General features: G+C 45.3%; 1 protein-coding gene across 5 annotated transcripts; it reads right to left on the bottom strand.

Moving 5' to 3' along the window:
* Positions 1-1300: 1300 nt before the first annotated feature.
* SRSF11 (serine and arginine rich splicing factor 11) lies at positions 1301-23082 on the bottom strand. Of its 5 annotated transcripts, none has more exons than XM_054384594.1 (13): positions 22838-23082; positions 17057-17190; positions 11364-11473; positions 10046-10138; positions 7911-7960; positions 6554-6681; positions 6210-6291; positions 5069-5200; positions 4479-4568; positions 4309-4320; positions 3771-3875; positions 2931-3069; positions 1301-2825 (listed from the first exon to the last, which is right to left on the bottom strand). In XM_054384594.1, exons 1-13 carry the CDS (start codon positions 22963-22965, stop codon positions 2628-2630), a joined length of 1401 nt encoding a protein of 466 aa, XP_054240569.1. In that variant the 5' UTR covers positions 22966-23082; the 3' UTR covers positions 1301-2627. The 5 variants fall into 5 exon arrangements, with proteins under 5 accessions (XP_054240569.1, XP_054240570.1, XP_054240566.1 ...); XM_054384595.1 differs by having other exon boundaries at positions 1301-2822; XM_054384591.1 differs by lacking the exon at positions 4309-4320 and having other exon boundaries at positions 3771-3866.
* Positions 23083-24663: the final 1581 nt, after the last annotated feature.

Raw genomic sequence — 24663 nt, 5'->3', positions numbered from 1 at the left:
TTGAGTTGCAGCTGACAGGGGTTATAAGGTGCACATCACACCATGGTGGTCTGAAATGAAGCTGTCAGCAGTTGCAAGGTGCACATTGACACCATGGTGCTCTTTGAGGTGAAGGTGACAGTGATGTGCAAGTAGAAGAGGAGGAACCTCTGCACCAGGGCTGTGGCAGATGCCACCTCAGGGTGGAGTTTGGGACATTGTTTCTTTCTCATCACACCACTTTTCTGGTGGCCACAAGCTCTTTTATCAACAACTCAAAACCAGCCCTTCACTTTGGTGACCTGAACCAAGAGGTTGTGGCAGAAGCCCTGGGTGGTCACCTAACCAAACTGCTTCACTGGTCTTCCAAAACCCTGCTTTTAACTTCTGGCAAAGGGAATGTGGTCTTCTCCTCCTCCTCTTCCCAAGGAGCTGCTGCTCCTCCCCGTCCTCACTTCACCACCCTTCTTGAGTTCCATTCCATGTCATGCTGGAAACCCACCTCCTTCAGTTGACATTTGAAGCCAATTTCTGGTTTTTAAGCAGTTATTTTTTGGTTCTGAGTTCATCCTCCACCTGTGAGCAACCCCTGGTAACAAAGCTCCTGTAATGCTGCAGTTCCACCTTTCTTCTCCTTACCTGTTTGGTAACAACCATGGAACCCACAGCCCTTCTTTTGTTGTCGTCGTCATTGAGTTTGACCCAGCAGTGGTCCATGTTTTTAATCCTCCCCTCACTAACTGTTGGTTTTTGGTTGTATCATTTGTTAGAATAAAGACCAAAATGCTCTCTCTGATTCTCAACTGGCTCTACATCTGACAATCCCAAGTTCTGCCTTTCTCCTCAGGGGACTTTGTGGGCTGCAGATGCAGTCTCTGAGCAGAGGTTGCACCTGAGGGGATGGGTTCACACCATGACACCCCATAAAGGCAGCTTCTGGGTCATGCTTACAAGAAAATCCTGCCTTTGCCTTCGGGGTTGTTCCTCACCCTCCAGATTCCATGTGCAGGACATCACAGAGGGGATGGAGTAGTTCCAGAGGTTCTCCAGCCCCTTCACCAGCTTCACTGCCCTTCTCTAGGCCTGCTCCAGCCCCTCAATGTCCTAGGAATGCAGGGCTCACAACTTCACCCACACAACAGTTCTGCTCCTGATTTCTTCTCAAGAAGAAAACTGAGGATTCTGGGGGAAGGGGGCTGTGAAGAAGAGGCTAGAGGTGGGGGGACCCAGGGAGGCCACTCTGGAGGCAAAGCTCTCTACTTGAAGCAGGGTAAATAAGAGCAGCAGAGGTTGGCAGGACAAGGAGTATGAGTTTCAGGGGTTTTATTATCAAAGATCTGTAAAACAAGTTCTGAAACTGTACATGGACATGGCACAGACTGCAGCCTACTTCTGTCTCTTTTTGTTTTTACCTGCACAAAAGTCAAAAAAAGCTTCTTGGACTCCAGTAACTAAGGGGAGAGCTTTGCCTAACCTACTGCAGATAACATGGAATCACTGTGTGCATCAAGGAATGGGAGACACCAACTGATTGGCTTGGACAACTTAAGATCAAGTCAAAAGGAGGTGGGAGCAAGTAGCCTGGCTTTGAGAAGCTCAAGAGGATGGATTTCAAATGCACTGCTCTTCTGCAAGGTGGGGGGAAGGGAGGAGGGGTGTCACATCCTCAACACATCAAAGGACCTGGGACACTGCACGACTCAACCTTGCATCACTGGGCACCGCTGAGGGGAAAATTTCCAGGCTGAAGATGATGGGAAGTGATGAACCATCTCAGCCTGCCTGAGGTGGGTTTGGACCAAATGATCACAATAAGCCCTCAAAAAGGTCAGTGCATTGGAACTGTCTTCAAAGCCAAACCAAACCCACCTGATGGAAGAAGAAGAAAAACCCAAAAACCAAACCCAAACCAACCCCAGCCACGGGGCTTCAAAAATGAAAATAACAGAAACAAAACCTCAAATCTATCTCTAGCAGAATGATAGCTTCAGGTGCAGGCATCTGTGTAGCCACACTTTAGACCCTTAGGGCAGACTTACCAAGGCCCTTAGGACAGACCCACCAAAGGCCCTCAGTCAGGGCAGGCCCACCCTTGAAGTAGATTCACCAAGGCTCTTAGAGTAGGCCCACCAAGACTCTTGAAGCAAATCTACCCTTGAAGTAGACCCACCAAGGCCCTTAAAGTAGACCCACCCATCTCCTTGCAGCAGAGGGGTGGTGGGTGGTAGGAGTGGAGCAGAGGGAGGCCATCTCTGCTGGATCAACATGCAGTCAGTGCATTCCCTACACTGCTCTAGAGTGCTGGAGGAACCCAACGTCTCGGGGACACTACAGTGGGTGAGCGCTGATTGACTACAGGAGATCACACACAAACAAGTCCATGCCTGCTGGAGACACATGCAGCTTCTTGACTTCTGCTCCAAGCAGCACCCCAAAGGCTGGTGGTAAACCGCTTGGCTCAGGGTGACGGTGGCCGGGGTGGTCACCTTCTCTTCTAAAGCTTTGTTAGGTGTGAAGTTAGTATCAGGAGAGGTACAAACCATGGCTAGCTGGGAGCTGGAGACATCTAGGAGTTAGGATTAACGAGTAGAGCGTAAAAAGAACCACACAGGAATGACACCGACGCGCGTCCGCTGCCCAGCCAAGCTTCAGTCACTCATGTCCATGTCCTCCTCGTGGTGGTCATCACCATTGACCTTGGATTCCCGGCTGGAATCGCCGCTTCCTTTCTCAGCTGCAGGCTCCTTGCCTTTAGGGGAGGAGGAGTCTGCTGACTTCTTCTCCTCCTTCTTCTCCTTCTCGCTGTCATAGCCCTGCTCCTCTTCGTCGTAATCCCTGGTGACCTGCTTTGCACAGAGACAAGGGAAGGTAAGACGAGCCCCCCGAGCCCCCTGAGGGTGGGGGTGACGCCAGCAGGCAGGGAGGGGACCTGAGCAGGTATCTAAACATACTTTCACGTCCTTGTCGCTCTCCGACTTCCGCTCCCGGTCCTTCTCCTTGTCTTTGCTTTTCTTTTTCTTGCTGGTTGACCGCTCCCTCTCGTCTCTACTCCTCTCCTTGTCTTTGTCCTTCTTCTTCTCCTTTTTATGCCTACAAAAAGAACAAACATGGATGGAAGCCCCACCACGGCATCCCAGAACATGGACTGTGACTCACTGCTCACCACCCATCACTGGAACAGGTTGCCCAGGGAGGTTGTGGATGCCCCCTCCCTGGAGGTGTAAAGGCCAGGATGGATGAGGCCTTGAGCAACCAACCACCACAAAGTCGAGTCCTAGAAGCACCACTTTAATTAAGAACAGCAATGCTACAGGGTTTGATGAAGGAACAACCTCAAGTTCCTTGATTAAGGAGAGAAGATCCCAGAATCCCAGCATGGTGGAGATTGGAAGGGACCTCTGGAGATCATCCAGTCCAACCTCCATCTAGAGCAGGGTCTCTCACAGCGAGTTGTCCCCCATAGTAACATGCACACCCACCCAAAAGTCAGTGATTCCCACTGAACAGAGCTGAAGAGACTGGGAACTCTGGGTATCTCTCACTCCTTCCCCTGGAATGCCTCCAAGCATGGGTTCTGGACACTAACAGAGCAGGTCTGTGCTTGAATCCAATCAAATGATGCCAGAAGCAGGAGGAAGCACCAGAGATCCACCTACTCTTTCAACAAGTCAACCTTATGCTAGGTATAACCAGGCACCGTCTTCACAAGGACCTACTGTGACCTCTGCTGCAAATCACACCACAGCAAGGCTCTACCAGACACCACTTTGTTCTGCCAAGAGCCTACTGACCTTCTTGGAGATGGGGACCTGGACATTTTCCTTTTAGGAGATCTGGGCTTTTTAGGTGATCGGGATCCACTCCTGCTTCTTCTGCGTCGTCGTTCTCTGCAGGAAAGGGAGAGCAGAGTTGGTTGAGTTGGGTTCTTTTTTAAAGCTACTAATGCACCTCTGGCTCTCCTCCCCCTCTACTCTGTCCTAGTCAGACCACATCTGGAACACTGGGTGCAGTTCTGGGCTCCTCTGGTTCAAGAGACAAAGAAATGCTGGAGTAGTGCAGGTTACAAAGATGCTGAGGGGCCTGAAGCATCTCTGTTGAGCTGCTGGGCTGCTGAGCCTGGAGAAGAGCAGCCTGAGAGGGGATCTGCTCAATGCTCAGCAAGAGCTGAAGGACCTATGGGGGGTGCAAGAGGATGGGGTCAGACTTCTCAGTGGTGCCCAGTGACAGGACAAGAGGCAAGGAGCACAAACTGGAACCCAGGAGGTTCCATCTGAATGGGAGAAGAAACTTGTTGGATGTGAGGGTGCTGAAGCCCTGGAGCAGGCTCTCCAGAGAAAGAGACTCCAACCTTTGTGGGTAGACTCCAAACAAAGATGGCCAACTGTGATCCTGGGCAAGCTGCTGTGGGTGCCCCTGCTTTAGCAGGGGGCTTGGACTGGATGATCTCGAGAGGTCCCTTCCCACCCACCAGGCTGGGATGCTGTGAAACGTGACTGTACCTGCTTGTGCTTCTCGACCGCCTGGTTGTGCTGTAGCTTTTGGGAGGAGTTTTGGAACGTTTCTTTTCTTTCTCTTCTTTCTTTTTATCCCTTTAAAGTAAACCAAAGATTTTTAAGGTCATTTTTAGGTCATTTTCAGACTCTTCAAGGAAGGAAAAAAGGGAATGAAGCCATGGTTACTACACTGGAGAGCAGGCACTGTGGAGTACTGGTGTCTGTCACATTGATGGGCACAAAGGTGACACTTACCTAGAGCACAGTAAGAGGACAGCTCTTCTGTAGCTTCTGGGTACATCATCTCCACCCTTAGACCCTCACATCTTCAAGGACATTATCTGAGTGGCTCAGCCAATGCCTACTAACCCTCAGCAACAGCATGTTCCACGTTTTTATACAACTGTGTCCATGCAGAGGACAAATGCAACATAATTCTCTAAGACATGACAAGAGACTGCCTTTGAAGAGCCACCAGGTTCATCTTGACCCAGGTTGGTTGGTTAGATCTTGGATGTCGTTTGGTCATCTTTTAATTAAGCAGCAAAATTCAGTAATTTGATTCCTAGCAAACAGAACTGACTGCAGGCCTCTACCTGGTTTTGGATGTGCTCCTCGACCTCCTGCTTCTCTCTCTGGAATGAGATCTTCTTCGCCTTGGACTTTTAGATCGCCTCCTGCTTCTTGATTTTGAATGGGACCTTCTCCTTGATCTGCTTCTTGAGCGTCTGCAAGGAGCACATTGCACACAGGAGGTAAAGATCTCACCTTCTGACCTCAAGTTCAGAGCCCAGCTACTGGCTAATGGTGTTGGGAAAAGGCAAAAGAACACAGGAAACAGCAAAGACATCACACTGAGTCCACTTCAGCCAGGCTTTGAGCACCATCTCCCATAACATCCCCAGAGGGAAGCTTAGGAAATGTGGGTGGTGAGGTAGGTTGAGAACTGGCTGAAGGATAGAGCTCAGAGGGTACAGGGTGATTAGCTGGTGGTGTTCTCCAGGGGTCAGGATTGGGTCCTATCTTGCTCAGCATCTTCATCAATGACCTGGTTGAAGGGAGGGAGTGGACCCCCCAAACTGGGAGGAGTGGCTGACACCCTTTCAAGATGTGCTGCTGTTCAGCAAGACCAGGCCAGGCCAGGCCAGAGAGCTGGGTGAGGAACCTCATGGAGCTCCACAAGAGCAAGTGTAGGGAAAGAGGCTGAGGGAAAGAATAGACCCCTTAGGCCTGCTGTAAAATGGAGAGTCCACAACAGCTCAGTTGTTCAGAGCATTGAGGGCAGGGTGAAACCAAGGTTCTGGGCTAAGGTGGTTCCCATCTGACACAAGGAACAATTCACTATTCAATAAAATCAACCTAGCACTAGGTTCACAGATTTAGAGAATGGTTTGGATTGGAAGGAACCTTGAAGATCATCTAGTTCCAACCCCCCTATCATGGGCAGGGGACACCTTGACACCTTCCACTAGAAACAGGTTGCTCAAGGACTCCATGTCCTTACATTCCTTCTGCAGTATCCTGAGGTGTTTGTGCTATCAGGTCTCTCCCATCATTTTACAAGAACAGAAGTAGGTCTCCATCTCACACTACAGAGTGGCCTCATCACAGCCTCATCTTTGAGACCATTCTTCCATCTCTCACCTTCCACAAGCTAAGTGTCACCTCCAAGAAGCATTTCTGAAGGACCTGTTTCATCTCTGTGGGTTTTATTTTTCAAGGAAATAAGCTACCTACCTGTGTCTAGATGAAGAAGGTGTCCTCCTCCTCCTTGAGCGTGACCTGGACCTTGAATGTCTTCGTTTTTCATCTTTTTTGTCTGGAGTTAAAAAGCCACAGTATTTTAGTTGGGAAAGACTTCTAAGATCAAGTGACCACTAAATCATGTCCCAAAATGCCACATCCACATGTTTCTTGAACATCTCTAGGGATGATGACTCCACCAGCTCCCTGGGCAGCCTGTCCCAATGCCTGACCATGAAAGCATCAAGTCAACATTTAACAGACCATGAGCTTTCTATCATGTACCACATCCAAACTCCATCTGGAGCTGCAGAAGGTGTTCCATGAGTGACAGTTACCTGGCTCTATAGCAGCAGAAATTAACGACTGTGCTTCTCGGACTCTTTTCATAGCTTCTTCTATTTCTTTACTGGAGGTATCTGACTTCAGGCTGGGTGAGACAAGACCTGCAGCTACGTGGTTCAACCTGGGCAAGAAAAACAAATAATATTAGAACTTCAGGGTCTATAAATCCAAGAAATACAAAGTGAGCGACATAAGCAATCAGAACCTGTGTTCCTCCTGAGCAAGAAACATGCCCTCGTGGCCAAGGCGACTAGCAGTCTCCCATGGGGCATGAAGAAGGTGGTGGCCTGCAGGTGCTCCTGCCCCTCTACTCTGCTCTGGTGAGATCACAGTTGGAACACTGGGTCCAGTTCTGGGCTCCCCAGTTCAAGAGACAGAGAGTAGTGGAGACTACAAAGACGCTGAGAGGCCTGCAGCATCTCTGTGAGGAGGAAAGGCTGAGAGCCCTGGGGCTGGTGAGCCTGCAGAAGAGCAGCCCCAGAGGGGAGCTGAGCAATGCTCAGCAAGAGCTGAAGGATGTGGGGGGGGGCAAGAGGATGAGGCCAGACTCTTCTCAGTGGTGCTCAGTGACAAGATGAGTGGCAATAGGTACACACTGGAACCCATGAGGTTCTACATGAAGAGAAGGAGAAACTTGCTTGGTGTGAGGGTGCTGGAGGCCTGGAGCAGGCTGCTCTGGAGAGCTTTCCAAAGCCATCTGGCCACTGTGATCCTGGGCAAGCTGCTGTGGGTGCCCCTGCTTTAACAGGGGATTGGACTGGATCATCTCCAGAGTGGCTTCCAACCCCCACCAGTGATTCAGTGAAGCCTTCCCTGCTTTCCTTGCTTTCCTTTCCCCTTTGCCTCCCTCCCTTGAACAAAAGGAGCCTTTCTGCTGGACACTGAAATAAGAACCAGCACATCCTTGTGCTGCTGCTCTTTGCTCCCTTTCTCTTCACCAAGCAATCAAACACCTTTTGTTTTGCTGTCTCCTGACAGCTCAGCCACACACAATCTCCTTTATCATTGTTTCAGCAGGACCTGCTCTCAGTTTATTCTCAGCAGGCTGAGAGGTTCTAGCTGCACCTTAACCTTATGGACACAGATGACAGAGCAACAAAACTGAATTCCTGTGTCCCTAGCAAAATGAAATCCCAGAGATCAACAGGTGCTATTTTGTAGATGCAAGGCTGAATCATCTTTACTTCCTCCCCCTCTTTTCTCTACCACAGAAAAGCCTGCACAAGATCCTCAGACAACCAGATTTCTGCAACCTAATTAGATCCAGCAGGAGAGAGGCTGGATATCAAATCACATCAGACAAACCCAAGATTAAGTGCAACATAAATATTGATAAACACTGATGCTTACTTTGGATCCACTGTGCTCATCAGTTTTAGTAGCTGATCTGCTGCAAGAGACTGGGAGAAGAAAACAAAAATTAGAACATTGGAGGATGTCTATGGTTAAGAAGGTTGTTTTCCTGGAGTGCACCCTCAAGCAGTGGCTAAAAGCCTCTACAGATGCAACATCAAGCCAAATCCCAGACAATTACAGAGTAGAAGGCAGATTGCTCTGTCTCAAAACTTGGGGTGAACATCTCACTTCAGTGGTGCTTAGGTAGCTTTTCCCCCCCATGCAGTGGACAGACACAGGATCTTTCATAGATTCATAGAATGGTTTGGGTTGGAATGGACCTTGAAGATCATCTAGTTCCAAACCCCCTGTCATGGGCCACCTCCCACTAGGACCAGGTTGCTCAAGGCCTTTTCTGGATAGAACCAACGAACTTCAAATTAAACCCCCATTTCTGGTATTTCCAAGTCATTTCTTTCTCTCTTACTTCAAGAGAACAGAGAACTTCAGCTGCCTGTCCAGAGGAAGTCCTCAATGTCAATTCATGAAGAATAAGCTAAAGTTTGTTTAAGAATTCCACCAAAAAAAAAAATATATCTATTTTACATCTCTTAGGAAAACTCAGATATGCTCATAAGTGCTCACTTCCTACAGCAGTGGTGTGCTGACAAGAAAATGTTTAATCCCCACTGATTTTCTTCACACAACAGCCACATGCTGAATCCAAAGAAGAGGCTGGGGCCCGAACAAGGGCCAGTGGGCACAAACTGGAACCCAGGAGGTTCCATCTGAACAGGAGGAGAAACTTCTTTGTTGTGAGGGTGCTGGAACCCTGGAGCAGGCTGCCCAGAGAGGTTGTGGAGTCTCCTTGTGTGGAGAGCTTCCAAAGCCAGCTGGGCATTGTGATGCTGGGCAAGCTGCTGTTGCCCTCTGTTAGCTTAATGGACACAGGAAACAATCCTTCATTATTCCGAGTTTGGATTTCTTTAAATATGCATTTAGAATCCCTTTTTTTTCTTTTTTTATTTCATTATGACCATCATTTTCTTGTTACTAGACATGACATACATGCAGAGGATGCTCAGTGATGGATTTCTTAGCAAGGCAGTAGATTGTAAGCACTTCTTGGGCCTGTAAAATGTTCTTTGTGCAGTATTTGGTCCTTCTATCTCAAATATTTAACTCAATATTCTACTCTTCATTGCTTAGTACTTAAAGTAGAAATAAAAATTTACTTTTAAACCAGAAAAATATGTTTCTACCTAAACCTGCTATGCCAAAACCCAGAGATCATTCTATGACAGTTCTAAGAAGTTAAGAACCAGACTAAACTGAGCTTAATGTTTAATAAAAAGCAGTATTTTGAACCACCTTTCAAACCTCATATTTTCAGATCTTCAGCTTCTTGCTTGGGCTGCCCACTGCCTGCCTGCCTGGGCTGCCCATGTTGTCAGGATGGAATTAAAAACGTTTAGGCCCAATAAGCATTTAAAGAAGTGGTCTGAAAGCAGGATAACAACAACACAGGTCCTTAAGATTAAAGGACAGAGTGACCTCAAAGGTTAAAATAATCAGAAACAAGACAGATTAATTAAAAGCAGGATCTAAAGATAGTCAAATTCTCTCAATCTCTGTACTAATGCCTCATTCTGTTTCTTTGACAGAAACCAGATTGGGACAGAGATTCACACATTCCAACCATTGAGATGTCCTTTCCAGAACCTGTGGGGGTTTAATACTAATCCACATCCCTTTAAGAGGAGGGTTTCAGTGTAGATGTAGGGGGACCTCAGCATAATGAATTAGGTAACACTATAATCAATTAATTAATGGCTGGAGAATGTGTACAAAGATTTATGTGACATAAAATCTTGTTCTACAGTTTGCTACTTATCCTGTATTTAATAAACTGCTGCTGTTTGAGCTCATGGGGAGCTGAATTTTCCATTTATTACCTGGAAGAAGCAAAACAAAACAAGTATGTTTCCTCTGTATCTTGATCTGCTCTGCATAGCAAGCAAATGACCATTTTTGGTTGGGTTTTTTGGAGGGGGGAGGGTGGTGGGGGATGTTACACTAAAACCATCACATATTCTGCTCAATGCTATGTGCTAGGGAAAATAAAGACAGTTTCAAAGTGTGTGACCTACCTGAGAGTTTAGGTTTGCTCCAGGAAGCCCCAGAGCAGCTAGGGCAGGATCAAGAGCAGGAGCTCCTAAAGCAGCTAAAGGAACAGCACCAATCTGCCACAAAGACAGCAATGAGACAAAGATAAAAAGCTGTTAGATATGATCCTCAATCAAGATGCTCAATCATTAGACATGTGGAAACTTAAACTGGGTTTTACTCAGCCTTCCAGATACAGCAAACATCATACTAAGGGCAGGGAGAGTGTTTCAGTTTCCCTTATGCAGATATTTCAAAGGTTTAGGTTATGAAAGACTCCAAAAGTAGTATGTGAAAGATGTTTTTCTTCTAAATATTCTGTAATAAATTGCTTCCTCTGCCTATCAATGTGTAGGGAAGGAAAAAGAAGTAAAAAAAAAAGTAAAGTATTCCACTACATTCAAGAATTAGTTTAAAATTGGATTCTTTTCCAGTATTAATATGAAAAATCATTTCAAGTTTCTGAGCCAAATTCTTTTCCAGTGTTGAAATGAAAAACAATTCTATGTTTCTTAGCTAACTACCACATATTTACATCAATTTAGGATTGAAGTTAGTAAATTTTATCTTAAAAGACAACTTATTATTACTCCGTCTCAGAAAAGTTCTCAGATTGGGTTAAAAAAAAAAAACCACAAGCAAATAGGTTGAGAAGTTACTTGAAGAAGTAGGATGACAGCACAGACCTGAAATCCTTAATTTCATCTGGAAGCCTCATGTGAAAACCTCATTTTCTGGCCATTTATAGTGAGATGACCAAAATAAACAAACAAATCACACCCAGAGTACAACTATCACAGGATCTTGTGTGAATCACACACTGTGCTGCTGCTGAGAGGTTTTGCTCTCCATTCCCTCCCTCTCACTGCTCCTTTCTTGGCTTGAACTGAAGCACCCCATTTAGCAACTTAGCACTGGTCTAGCACAGTTCACAGATTGCATCAGGTTAGAAAGGACCCTCAAAAGTCATCTTGTCCAACCCCACCTTGCAGCAAGCAGGGACATCTCCAACTAGATTAGGCTGCCCAGGTCCACATGAAGTCTGACATTCCTATCAAGACAGCTGTAACAATCCATTAAGGTATCTAAACCAAAACATTTTAGGACTCAGCATTATCACATCAGTCTATTTGTCCCGGGAAAAACAACAGAAAATGAGTGGGAATCTAACAGAAGAGGTCTGGGCCATCTCATTTCAACTACAGTATCACCCAGAAAGGCTGGACCAGAGATGATGTTTGGGGTCCCTTCCAACCTAGCATTCTGTGGCTGTCTCTCCTTGGGTCCAACAGGAGAGCTTACCTGAGAAAGAGGGTTGGGAGTGGGCAGGAGTCCACCTCCAGGCAGCAGACCTGCCACAGCATTAGCTGGTGCCAAGAGAGACAAAGCCTTAGTCTCATCAGGAATAACTCCTGCAGAGAAACAGCCTGGCATTAGAACACATCCCAGCTCAGAGGCAGAAAATACACAAAAACACCCAGAAAAAAATGTCTCCCTGATACACCACCTGAATTTGTTGGAAGTATTTATGTTGGCTAAAATACAAAAAAGCTTGATGTCTAGTAATAATTTATCATTAATTTATTCTATTTGGGGGGTGGGGAGGAGAGGGGAGAGGGGAGGGGTGGGCTCAGAACGAAAACTTCACCGCATGAATATTTTGGAACCGTTTCCTTTTTTTTTTTTTTTTTTTTTTTTGTTCTACAAATGATTAATTTTCTAGAGAAAAAAAAAAAAAAACCAAAAAAACCAAAAGCAAACCAAAACCGAATTAAATAAATAGCCACGATACACACTACTAAATTTTTTTTTTTGGAAGGGAAGTTTGTGGTATTGTTTTTTTGGTTTGTTTGTTTGTTTTTTGTTAACACTGCCAAGATTTCATCACCTGTACTCGATTTTTAAGTCATGAACCAAACGTAAGCAAGCACAGTCGGTTCTCCAGGGGGGGTTGTGCTCTCAACTTTTCAAAAGCTGTTTTATGAACAACGACTCGTGTCGGCTGCTTTCACTACAAAGCACACAGAAAAATCAAGATACACAAGACAAAAAAAGTTGGATTTAGGGGTTAATAATATGGTACAGTTCACTATTTTTTTTTTCTTTTGTTTGTTCTTTTTCACACCTACCATATAGAATGTTGTCAAACTTCAAAAAAAAGAAAGAAAGAAAAAGAAAAGAAAAGAAAGGAAGTATGAAAAATATCTGGTTGGGGTTTGTTTGGTGGTTTGTTTGTTTGTTTGTTTTGATATCAAGCGTAGGGCTTTTGCTGACTTGGCAAAATGAAAAGGTTCTGCAGATCTCCAAGTGGGTGGTGGGTGTGGGTGGGCTGGTGGGTGCATACAAACAGGAGATTGGTGGCACATTTCCTTACCTGTGCAGTAAAATGCATTTTGTTCCATTATGTGCCATGCTTTATTGTACCCAAGAATGCTGCTTACATACTGCAGAGGGAACTTCTGGCCCCAAATCTTGCAGCTAAGACTGCCTGCTCTGCACAGAGAATTTTAAGGGGGGACAGGGAGAGGAGGGGAGGTGTCCTACTGTGAAAGGAGTCATTATGTAGGTAGTAGTTTTACTCTATCCAACAGCAAAAGCCCTATACAGATGGATTAATTTGTTAATGTGCCCAAGCCCCCAAAATGAGAGTTCAATAAAACAATTTTTACTATATAGTTGCAAATACCAGTTAAGTGTTTCTGCAAATACACAATTAAGAAACTGCATCTCATCATATAAAACATACAATATGTACAGGGCACTTAAGAGAAACTGGATAAGCTGCAGAAGAAAACTGTTGGGTGGTATTTTCAGCAGGGCCTGGTATATAGTTCAGGCTGAACCAGGGAAAAGAACTGTAAAACACAACAACAAAAAAGAAAAACCACTGTTAAATAAAGGTCATGGTTCCTTCCACCTATACTGAGAAGTGCCGATAATCTAAACAAATTGTATCATACACAGCACTGTTTTAGCTTGCTTGTGTCATTGAGCTGTCATCAATTTAGATACCAAAAGTTATGGGGGGGAGAGGAAAGCAGGGGAAAAAGGTCATTTAGATAATAAAAGGGCATTAATGCATCAATATATTAACATACCTACAGAAAGATTAAGGGGGAGGGGGAAATTTTGCATGCAAAATTATCGTCTCAAAGGAGGATAAACAAATAAACGTCTCAAGTTAATTACAGCTAAACATTTGCAAATCAACTACACAACATTTCTGGCATCTAAAATACAAATCCTCATGAGTTTTAGCTCCAGACCCCTCAGAGAAGAGCTGCATCCATTAAAAAAAAAAATTAAAAAAAATCATGCATCCGATCCTCTACTTTAAAAAATTAAAAAAAAAAATTGAGAAATCAATAAACTACAACTTTAAAAAAGAGCAATGAGGCCCCTCACCAGTTATAATTTTCATGCTTCAAGAGCTTTTTTTACTGCTGCTTTGTTAGAACCATGAAATACTGCATGAATGTGTAGAAATGAAAGAAAAAAGAACAAACAGACAAAAAAAGAAACAAACATTAACCAAAGAACCTAAATACCTCCCCTCCCCCAGAAAGCCATCTTTATTAAACCTTCAAAATGGTTAAAAGCCATCTTTTTGAAACCTTGACATGGTTAAAAGCCATCTTTTTTAACCTTAAAATGGTTCAAAGCCACCTTTTTGAAACCTTGAAATGGTTAAAAGCCATCTTTTTGTAACCTTAAAATGGTTAAAAGCCATCCTTTTGTAACCTTAAAATGGTTAAAAGCCATCCTTTTGTAACCTTAAAATGGTTAAAAGCCATCCTTTTGCAACCTTAAAATGGTTAAAAGCCATCCTTTTGCAACCTTAAAATGGTTAAAAGCCAACTTTTTGTAACCTTAAAATGATTAAAAGCCATCTTTTTTAACCTGAAAATGGTTAAAAGCTATCTTTTTTTTTTTTAACCTTGAAATGGTTAAAGCTTTTTTTTAAAACTTTAAAATGGTTAAAAGCCACCTTTTTTTTTTTAATTTAAAAATTCACTTTTAAAGTCTTAAAGGCATCCTGAAATCTTTAAAAGCCATCTTTTAAAAATCTTAAAAGCCATCTTTACATCTTTAAAAAAAAAAAAAAAAAAATCACCTTTTTTAAATCTTAAGATTTTAAAACTCCATCTTTTTTAAGTCTCCTATCAAATCTAGGAACAGCACAGTGGGACAAAAAAAAAAAAAAAAAAAAAAGACAAATACTCAACCTTACCGTAGACTTTGTGTTTAGCTCTAGAACACAAAGCAACAGCCACCACACCCAAGTGTCTGTGTATGTGGTATAGGGGATAATTATTGCACTTAAACAGACAATAAACAAGTTGACTTTTAGTGACAGGCAATATTCAGACAAAGGGTTATCACAACAGGAAAATAAGAAGAGGTCAAAAAGCCCCCAGTTCAGCACAGTCCTCTCTGCCTTTAAACTTTGATTTAAGATTCTTGCTGTTGAATGGGGAGCCTGGCAGGGAGAATTCTGCTCCAGAATAAAGATAAAAATGGGCTTTCCAAACCAGGGTGGGCATTTTATTGGCTGAACCTATCTCTTGTCATGCTTTTAGACAGAATGCTGTGACCTATCAACAGTATGTTCCAGGAGGAACACCCCCATGCAAACAGGCCCATTACAAATATTGGACTGGATTTGATTTTTATGTACACAGTTTTGGAAGCCAGCCTCATGGGGAGCCTTCTCTAGAAGCCAGAAATCCATTTGAACAGGCCCCCACTTCAAAGATTGGACTGAATTTGAGTTTCTTGATACAATCTTGGAACTAAAACTCCTAGGGAGATTTGTCTATGTGCCAAAAATCCATTTTCAAAGCCCCATTTCAAATATTGGACTGCATTTGAATTTGTTTACAGAATTTGGAAGCAAAACTCTTGGGGAGATTTGTCTATGTACCAAAAATCCATTTAAACAGGCTCCCATTTCAAATATTGGACTGCAATTGAATTTCTTTACAGAATTTGGAAGCAAAAGTCTTGGGGAGATTTTGTCTATGAGCCAGATTTATCCACCATTCGATGGAGAAAGTCAGTGTGAGAGAAAATAAAACATTTTCAATACTGGATCGAATTTGATTTTCTTTTCACAATCTTGGAAACCAAAGCTCCTGGGGAGATTTCTCTGTATGCCAGATTTGTCCACCATCAAGCACAATGGAGAAAGTCAGACTGACAGAGAGAAAAATCCATTTAAACAGTCCAAATATTGGGCTGGATTTGATTTTCTTTATACAATTTTAGAAGCAAAGCTCCTGGGGATATTCCTCTATGTGGCAAAAATCTGCTTAAAGGGCTGTTTAAATATTGGACTGAATTTGAGTTTCTTGACACAATCTTAGAATCAAAGCTCCTGGGCAGATTTTTCTGTGTGCCAGATTTATCCACCAATTGATGGAGAAAGTCAGAGTGACAGAGGGAAAAATGTGGTTTTATCCTCAAGGGACAAGTTAAGCACTAAACATTCTCCCCCATGGGCTCCAGAGAGCATTTCAGTGCTAACTCTAAAGGACTGTTTCTGTTTCATGCTCAAACACCAAGAGGAGGACAGAGATGCCTTTCAGCTATGCTCTTAGACCTCAACTAACCCAAGCAGAAGCAGTTACTCAATGGCAGCTTCAAAAGGTGGTCTGTACTCCCCAAAAGCAGCATGTGTCCATCAAAGGTCACGCTGCAGGTTCCTACATTCCAGAATCATGAAGGTTTCATTCTAAGAAAATACAAAGACAAGACAGCTCCCCAGGCCTCAAAAGACAACCTAGAGCATTACAATCTCTTGCTTACAGGTCTGAACCCAGGCCACGTAGCACATTTCTTACTGTAGCATGACTTAAATCTGCAGAATTTTAACTTAAATTCAAAGCCATCTGGGAAAATCCATTATTTCAGAAATAAAAAAAAAAAAAAACAAAACGATCAAGGAAACAGTACAATGGAAATCAATTACTTCTAAAGCAAGTCTAGAAGAGTTTAATAAGACTTCTGCAAGAAGAGGTGTCTTCTCAGCACTTTGTTTTTAAGGTAAGTTCCAAAAACCCTGCTCATTGCCTTTCAAATTACTGTAACACCCTAAAATGTAAAAATAAAAAGAAGAAGAGAAAATGTAGTTAACAAAGTGGTTACACCAGGAAAACACTTGGGGACTTGAGTGCTTGCTGGCCTTTAGTTAATGTCTAGAATCCCCTGTAGCTTCAGAGGACCCACTGTTTTTCAGTCATCTGGAAGGGCTTTGCATTTGCCTTCTCCACTACAAAAATCACACACACAAATAACAGAGAGAAGAGTTTATTATTTAGTGAAATGCTATAAAATATATCAAGGATGAAAAACAAGAAAACTTGGAATAAAAGAAAATAAAAACAAACAAAAACTAGCACCAGTGCCCAATGTGGCACCTCTGGGAAGATCTATCTTTCAAATTAAAGTGGAATTACTGCAACCCTTGGTATACTGGATGTGGTAAGGAGGGAGAGTGCCTTTTTCCAGGGAGATTCCCAACTAAAGGCAGCAGTGTGGATCCCAAAGGAATCTTAATCCACACTCATGGAGGGAGAACCCAGTCTCATGAAGAGATTTATGTCTATGTGAAAGAGGCAAACAGTTATTAAGGTAAGATCCTTGAAATGTCAACCTGTTTGCCTAAGCTGAGGAAAATGTCTCAACGAGAGTGAGAAAGATTTGGAGAGAATTCTGCCTAAAGCGTTAGTGTCTTAACTAAAAGATGTATCTTAAAGACACACAAACCCAGTCAGAGGTGAACTTTGCACTCTCTCACTCTATGTCATGAGATTAAAACCAACATTATTTAATCCACGGGCAATATACCAAGGGTTCCAAACAGTTGGTAATTTAAACTTTGACATTTTACTAATTCTTTTTTTTTTTTTTTTTTTAAATTTTGGTGTGGTATCTACTGGAATAAAATTGCCATCCAATTGGTGGCTTCATAGGTGATTAAACAATGCACAAACCTTCTGCATAGGGTACGACTATCAAGGCTCTGTCAACGAAAACAGTGTTTGTCAGGTGCTGGGCCACAACCGCCGAGTCAGGATCGTGGAACTTTACAAAACAGACACGCGACGACACAGGCAAGGGAGAGTCACTGCCAGAGGGAAAAAGCAACAAATTACTGAAACTGAACCAAAAGTCACACCAGGAAACTTGGCACTTAGTCACCTCCCTTAGAATCATAGAATTGTTAGGGTTGGAAGGGACCCCAGGGATCATCTAGTTCTAATTCCCCTGCTATGGGCAGGGACACCTCACACTACAGCAGGTAGCTCACAGCCACATCCAGCCTGGCCTTAAAAACCTCCAGGGATGAGGCTTCCACCACCTCCCTGGGTAACCTGTTCAGGCATCTCACCACCCTCATGGTGTAAAACTTCTTCCTAACATCCAATCTGAATCTACCCTTTTCTATTTTTGTTCCATTCCCCCCAATCCTATCACTACCTGACCCTGGAAAAAGTCCCTCCCCAGCTTTTCTGTAGGCCCCCTTCAGATACTGGAAGGCCACAAGAAGGTCTCCTCAGAGCCTTCTTTTCTCCAGACTGAATAGTCCCAGCTCTTTGTTTGTCCTCATAGGAGAGGTGCTCCAGCCCTCTGCTCATCCTCATGACCCTCCTCCGGACATGTTCCAGCACGTCCAGATCCTTCCTGTAACAGGGGCTCCAGAACCGGATGCAGTACTTCATGTGGGGTCTCACCAGAGCAGAATGGAGGGGGGAGAATCACCTCCCTCAACCTGCTGGCTATGCTTCTCTTGACGTAGCCCAGGATATGACTGGCTTCTGGGCTGCAAGTGCACACTGACAGCTCCTGTTGAGCTTCTCATCCTCCAGCACCCTCAAGTCCCTTTCTCCAAGACTGCCCAGCCTATAGCTGTGCTCAGGATTGCCCCAACCCAGATGCAGAACCTTGCATCAAAGCAAGAAGCACCACAGGATAAGGGGAAACTTCACTATACAAAAGTATCATTTCTGGTATCACCTTGATTTCATTTTTAGCTCCCTGATTTCATTTTCAGTATCAAACGATTTTTCAGATTCAGACATTGCATTGGGTTGGAAGGGACCCTCAAAGGTCATATTGTCCAACTCCCCTCACAGCAACGAAGCTTTCCCTCCCCAGTTCAAGAGGGAAAGACTGGAGAGAGCCCAGTGGAGACTCCAAAGATGCTGAGGGGCCTGAAGCATCTCTGTGAGGAGGAAAGGCTGAGAGCCCTGGGGCTGCTGAGCCTGGGGAAGAGCAGCCTGAGAGGGGATCTGATCAATGCTCAGCAAAACCTAAAGGACCTGTGGGGAGCAAGAGGATGGAGCCAGACTCTTCTCAGTGGTGCCCAGGGACAGGACAAGGGGCAGTGGGTAAAAACTAGAACCCAGGAGGTTGCATTTGAACAGGAGGAGAAACTTCTTAGGCGTGAGGGTGCTGGAATCCTGGATCAGGCTGCCCAGAGAGGTTGTGGAGTCTCCTTCTCTGGAGAGCTTCCAAACCCAGCTGGGCACTGTGATCCTGGGCAAGCTGCTGTGGGTGCCCCTGCTTTAGCAAGGGGGTTGGACTGGATCATTTCCAGAGGTCCCTTCCAACCCCCTGTTACATCATGCTAGGATTGTGTGGCAAAAAAAGGTTATGGAGACACAACTGTGCATCTTCTGAGTTAAAAGCTGCTTCAGGACTGCACAGAACTGCTGTGAAAGCAGCAGCATGTCTCCAACCCTGCTTCCTAAAGGAGAACAGGTAGGGTGTCCATGAGGTGCTCAGCTCTGCCCTCAAGCACCAGAAGTACAAAGCAACCTCAAAAGGTAGCTCTGAAAAATCTTCAATTCTTTGTCATCAAAATGTACCTTTACTAACTAGACTCCCAGAAACAGTTGGAAGATGAGCTCTTCAAAAATGCATCCCACTGCCAAACCACTTTCATCTGGGTTGAGGAATGCTGATTGAGGCTTGAAGCACTGACAGAGTTGTCAGAATTCAGAATTATTTCCACGTCAAAGTCAACATCAAAGATCTATTTTTGTTACTGCAAACACAAAAAAAACCAAACTATTCCAACCTTCAGAAAGGCTGAGCAGAGGGTTCACCAAGTAGCTCAGTCCAACAGCAAGTGATGCAAACTCAAGGACTGCCCTAAACATGTATTGGATCACATTTTAATATACTTTAAATTTAAACTGATGGTGAAAATTGATGGCAAAGAGTGGAGCCAGCATGCTGTGGCTTTTAAAAATGTTAGAAACATCAATTTCATCCACTATCTCACAGATCTAATTAATTGGAAAGTGTCAGTGCAGTGATAAATGGGACAGGGAAGGGAAAATGGGCACGAGAAGGTCTTTTGTATTTATGAACAGCAGCTGGCCAGAATCATGCCCTTCCTTAAGCCATTTGCAGAAAACCCAAAGAAGCATCAGCAGAAAAAGTAACAATCATAGCAGTGAAGTATCTGGAGATCAAGGAGTTGTGGCATCTCTGAATGGCACAGTTAGCTAAGGTCTAAAGAAATTAATACATTTATGACATTAATGCAGTAAAATACATTCAAACATCCCGAAATTGTCTGTGGTAGCAGGGAACAGAGTACATACTGTTGATATAGAAGAGTACCACTGCCTACTGTGGTATTAGCAGAGCTAGCTGAACATACACAATCCCAGCATGGTGGGGGAAGGGACCTCTGGAGATCATCCAGTCCAACACCCCTGCTAAAGCAGGAGCACCTGCAGCAGCTTGCCATCTGACCACCTGGCTTTGGAAGCTCTCTGGACAAGGAGACTCCACAGCCTCTCTGGGCAGCCTGCTCCAGGGCTCCAGCACCCTCACAACAAAGAAGTTTCTGCTTCTGTTCAGATGCAACCTCCTGGGTTCCAGCTTGTGCCCACTGCCCCTTGTCCTGTCTCTGGACACCACTGAGAAGAATCTGGCCCCATCCTCTTGCCCCCCACAGGTCCTTTAGTTCTTGATGACAACTGAGAAAATCCCCTCCTCAGGCTACTCTTCCCCAAGATCAACAGCCTCAGTGTTTCCTCCTTACAGAGATGCTCCAAGCCCCTCAGCATCTTTGGAGCCTCCCCTGGATTCCCGCCAGTAGTTCCCAGCCTCTCTTGATCTGGGGAGCCTAGGAATGGACCCAGTACTCCACCTGTGGCCTTACTATGGCAGAGCAGGAAGGGAGAAAAACCTCTTTTGACCTACTGTCTACACTCTTCTTCATGCACACCAGGAGGCCATTGGCACAACTGCAAACACCTCAGGTTATGCTCGTGCAGGCTGACATTTAAAAGAAACTGGTGTATTTAATTTTAAAACATTTATTTCCAGTCACTGCAAAGCCCAAGCTGTGGCTGAGAGAAATTCATGAAGAACAGAATGTTCTCCCCAGTTACCAAAAAAAGACCCTGATTATTCTAATTCATCAGACAGCGAGAAATACAATGATTCCCTCTCAGACACCATGCCAGGGATTGCTGAGACACAACTCAACTGACTGTAGTTGGTGTCTGGACAATGCACCCATTCTGAAGTACAGTACACTGTGAAATGCAACACATAATAAAAGAGAGTCATCCAGCCTTTAAATAAGAACCTCTGACTACTTGCTCAAAAGTTCCCTCATCCTACAACCAGCATCTTAAAATACTAAACCCTGCCATTTAGATAAATATTACTAATAATGTAATAATCAGGCTAGAGTGAACAGAAGGAGAAACCTGTTTGCTGTGAGGGTGCTGGAACCCTGGAGCAGGCTGCCCACAGAGGCTGTGGAGCCTCTTTCTTTGCAGAGATTCCACATCCACCTGGCCATTGTGATCCTAGATAACCTGCCCTCCGTTTCTGGTAGCACAATGATAACCTTTTAACAGATTTTGGTAGCAGTGTCTAAAACTATGAAGAAACAGAATCAATCCCCATTAACAGTCCTTAAAAATTGGAGAGAACATTAAAATACAGAGCAGCACATCAAAGAACTGGGAATCTTTAAGGTGAATTTGCTGTGCTCATTACCAGGTATTAATAGTTCTGCCATTTCAGTGCAGTTAGCACAGTTGATAACTGGTCAGCTCTTGGAGTCAACCACTCCGATTCTTGAACTGTTCCTCAATTTCAGTTTCACTTACACTGTTTCACAGAATCGTTCTGGTTACAAGAGACCTTTAAGGTAAAGTTCAAGCATTATCCCAGCACTTCCAGGTCACCACTAAACCACATCCCTCAGCACTACATCACTGCAGCTTTGAAAGCCCTCCAGGGATGGGAACTCTACCATGGCCCTTGTGTAGCCTGGGCCAGGCCTTGACCAACCCTTTTGGAGAAGAAATTGTTCCTCATCACCATTCTAAACCTCTCCTTGCATAACTTCAGGCCGTTTCCTTCTGACCTGTCACTTGTTCTTTGACCGAACAGACCAACCCTCACCTGGCTTCAACTTCCCTTCAGGGAGTTGTAGAGAACCAGAAGGTTTCATCTCACCCTCCTTTTCTCCAGACTGAACCCTAGTTCCCTCAGCTGCCCCTCACCAGACCTGTTCTCTAGACCCTTCAATAATCTTTGCTGCCCTTCTCTACACCTGCTCCAGCATCTGAATGTCCTTCTTGGAGTGAGGGGCCCAAAGCTGAATCCAGGACTCATGGTGTGGCCTCTCCAGTGCCCTGTACAAGGGGACAATCACTCCCCTAATAAACATTCTCTCTTCTACGATTCCATTTCCAACATTAAATTGTCATAATCCAATCTAAAACTAGAACCACACTGCTTCTAGATTTGTATATGTAACTACCTAGCAAGATGGGTCAATATTCCTGGGTTTGGACTAGAAGGGATTGAAGACTCAGTGAGCAAAAGAAAAATGCTTTGTGACAGTTTTTGTATCTCCTGCCCCCCTCCCCCAAAAAAAAAAAGTACTAAAAATATTTTTTTAAATGGTTTTGCTTGATTTTTCTCCCATCTATCCTTGTTCATCATGCCAAAAACCCCCAAACCTTTTTCCTTATATAATCGGCATGCAAAAGATCAACATGTAACATGAGGTACTGTAAAAGAAACTCACATGACCAAAATCCACGTTAAAACCTAGGAGAACATGCATTACTTTCATTTTAATGCAGAATCAAAAATATATTATATTAATGGCCTGCCTGTTTGACACAGAATTCTTTGTAAGACATAGACATTTTTATAAAAATCTAAAATTTGATGGCTAACTGCCCACACAGCAAGTATAATTTTGGGTATAGATCCAGCAGAGGTTAGCTAGGCTGTGCTGGAATGAACAGTTCCGAGGGAAAAAAGTGCACTGAAGAGGAATCCAGCGTGCAACTACACGTCGTAAATAACTCTCTCCCCCGCATGAGGAAATCACATGAATAATTACAGTTTTAACAAGCACGCAAAGATTTACAGCACCTTTATCTCAGAAGAAAGAAAGGCTAAGGCTACGTAAAAAGGGCTCGGTCCGGTCTGAGTCATTCGTAATCTCCAGCACACCCTCTGGGTGCTGAAATGGGGGATCCCTGTCCGCCTCATCAGCGCCGAAGCAGAGGCGGATGCAGGCCGAGGCCTAGCCGTACGGCCGCGGCGGGAAGCAGGGCTGCCGGCCGCCATAGAGAAGGCCAGAGACGGGCCGCAGGCCTGCGTCTGGGGGAGGGGAGCCGACGGGGAAGGCGGAGGCCAGGCCGGAGAGGTAGAAGAAGGGGCGCGTTCCCCGCGAGTGGAAGGAAAGGCAAGGGAGAGAGAAGCCTACAACTCACTCGGGAGGAAAGAGGCGCAGCTCCTCGATTTTCCCGAGGAAACCGAAGAGCGTCCGCATCTGCTCGGAGCTGGCGCTGGGGGAGACGTTGGTGACCTGAATCACGTCGGTGCCGCTGCTCGAAGCCATTGCGCTGCCGCCCGCTCCGCTGCTACAAACACATCGGGGAGAGGAACAGCTCGTTAAGCCCGACCACGCTCCTCACTGCTGCTCTTGCGACTACCGCCTCTTGCCACCACCAACCACCTCCGGCCCAGCTCGGCCTAGCCGCCGCCGCGCACACCCCGTCGCCCGCCTCACCAGCCTGCCTGGGCCGCAGTATCCCACAAGCCCCCGCGGCCGCCCGCCGCGCAGGCGCATTGGGAGCAGCGCCCGGGCCCACGCAACCTCACGGCTTAGACCGCGCTGGCCGCCGGGAGTGCGCATGCGGCTCGCGGCACCGCCCGCAACTCTCGCGTTGATTGGAGGAGGCGGGAACGCGCGGGGTGCGGTTGTTGAGGAGGGGGAAGGCGGGAAATGGCGGGAGCAGGCTGTGGGTGTTCGCTAGTCTCTGGGGTTTCAGGGCTTTAAGGGACCCTAATGGTAGCAGAGATCGTGGAGGTTAAGCAGTTCTGTGTACTGGGAGCCCATCAAAATGTCGGCCGGGATTGCAGAGTCTTTCACTGTGAGGGTGATGAGGCACTGTGACAGGTTGCCACAGAAGTTGTGGACACCTCATCCGTGGGAGTGTTTAAAACCGGGCTCGATGAGGCTTTGCACAGACTGGTTTAGTAGGAATTGACCTTGAACTTGATGATCTTTAAGATCCTTCCAACCCGAACCCTTCTATGAATCTGTGCTGCTCACTTTTCAGAGCTTGCTGGAGGACAGTTCTGCTGAGGAGCAGCTGAGGGGTCTGGGGTTGTTCAGCCCGGAGAAGGGGAGTTACAGGGGAAAGCTTACAGCTCTCCACAGCTTTCTGAAAGGAAGATGGAGCCAGCTGAGGGTCAGTCTCTAGTCTCAAGGAACGAGTCACAGGACAAGAGGAAATGGCCTCAAGTTGCACCAGGGGAGCTTTAAGTTGGACATTGGAAGAAAATTCTTCACTGAAAGGGTTCTCAAACACTGGAACAGGCTCCCCAAGGAAGTGATTGAATCCCCATCCCCAAATGGAGGCATTTCAAAGATGCAGAAATGTGGTGCTGAATGACATGGTTTAGCACCAGCCTTGGTGCTATTGGTTAAGTAATGGCTGGATTTAATGACATTGGCCTTTGCCAACCAAAATGATTCCTCGGTTCTGTCAGTGGTGCCATCATTGCCATCAGGGGTTGGTTTCCATACTGGTTTGTGTCTCTGTGTCTCTAATCTGTGGCATTGTTCTTTCTATCCCAGCTAATTTAGTTTCTTTCCCACCCCATCAGTCTCTGTCCCTTCTTCGCTTTCCCTTCCCTTTGGGAAGCAGAGGGGTTCAGAGAGCCTCTCACTCATCCAGTGCCTGGCACAGCTCTTACCCTTGACAGAGGTGAATTGAAGCAGAAAGATCCAAAGAGGCAGGCCAGGAAGAAGAAGTTGAAAGCCAAACCACCAGAACAGGTAGCCATTTAGATGGTGCCTTCCAGCATAACCAGGACCAGAGCAGCACCGGTGAAACCGGTTTCTCAGCTGCATTCTCTGCTCAGCTTTCTCAACTACACACCCTGCTGAGGGAGGGGTGGCTATCCTGCTCCTCTCTCCTGAAGACTAATAGCAGGAACCAGGCACATCTTCTCAACCACAGAATCACTGAACATGAGGGGCTGGAAGGGACCTCCAAAGATCATTCAGTCCAACCCCCCCTCCCAGAGC

This window comes from Indicator indicator, chromosome 10, assembly GCF_027791375.1.
Source record: "Indicator indicator isolate 239-I01 chromosome 10, UM_Iind_1.1, whole genome shotgun sequence".
NCBI lineage: Eukaryota > Metazoa > Chordata > Aves > Piciformes > Indicatoridae > Indicator > Indicator indicator.
Note: the sequence above shows the minus strand (reverse complement) of the source record. Positions and strands in the feature narration are given on the sequence as shown.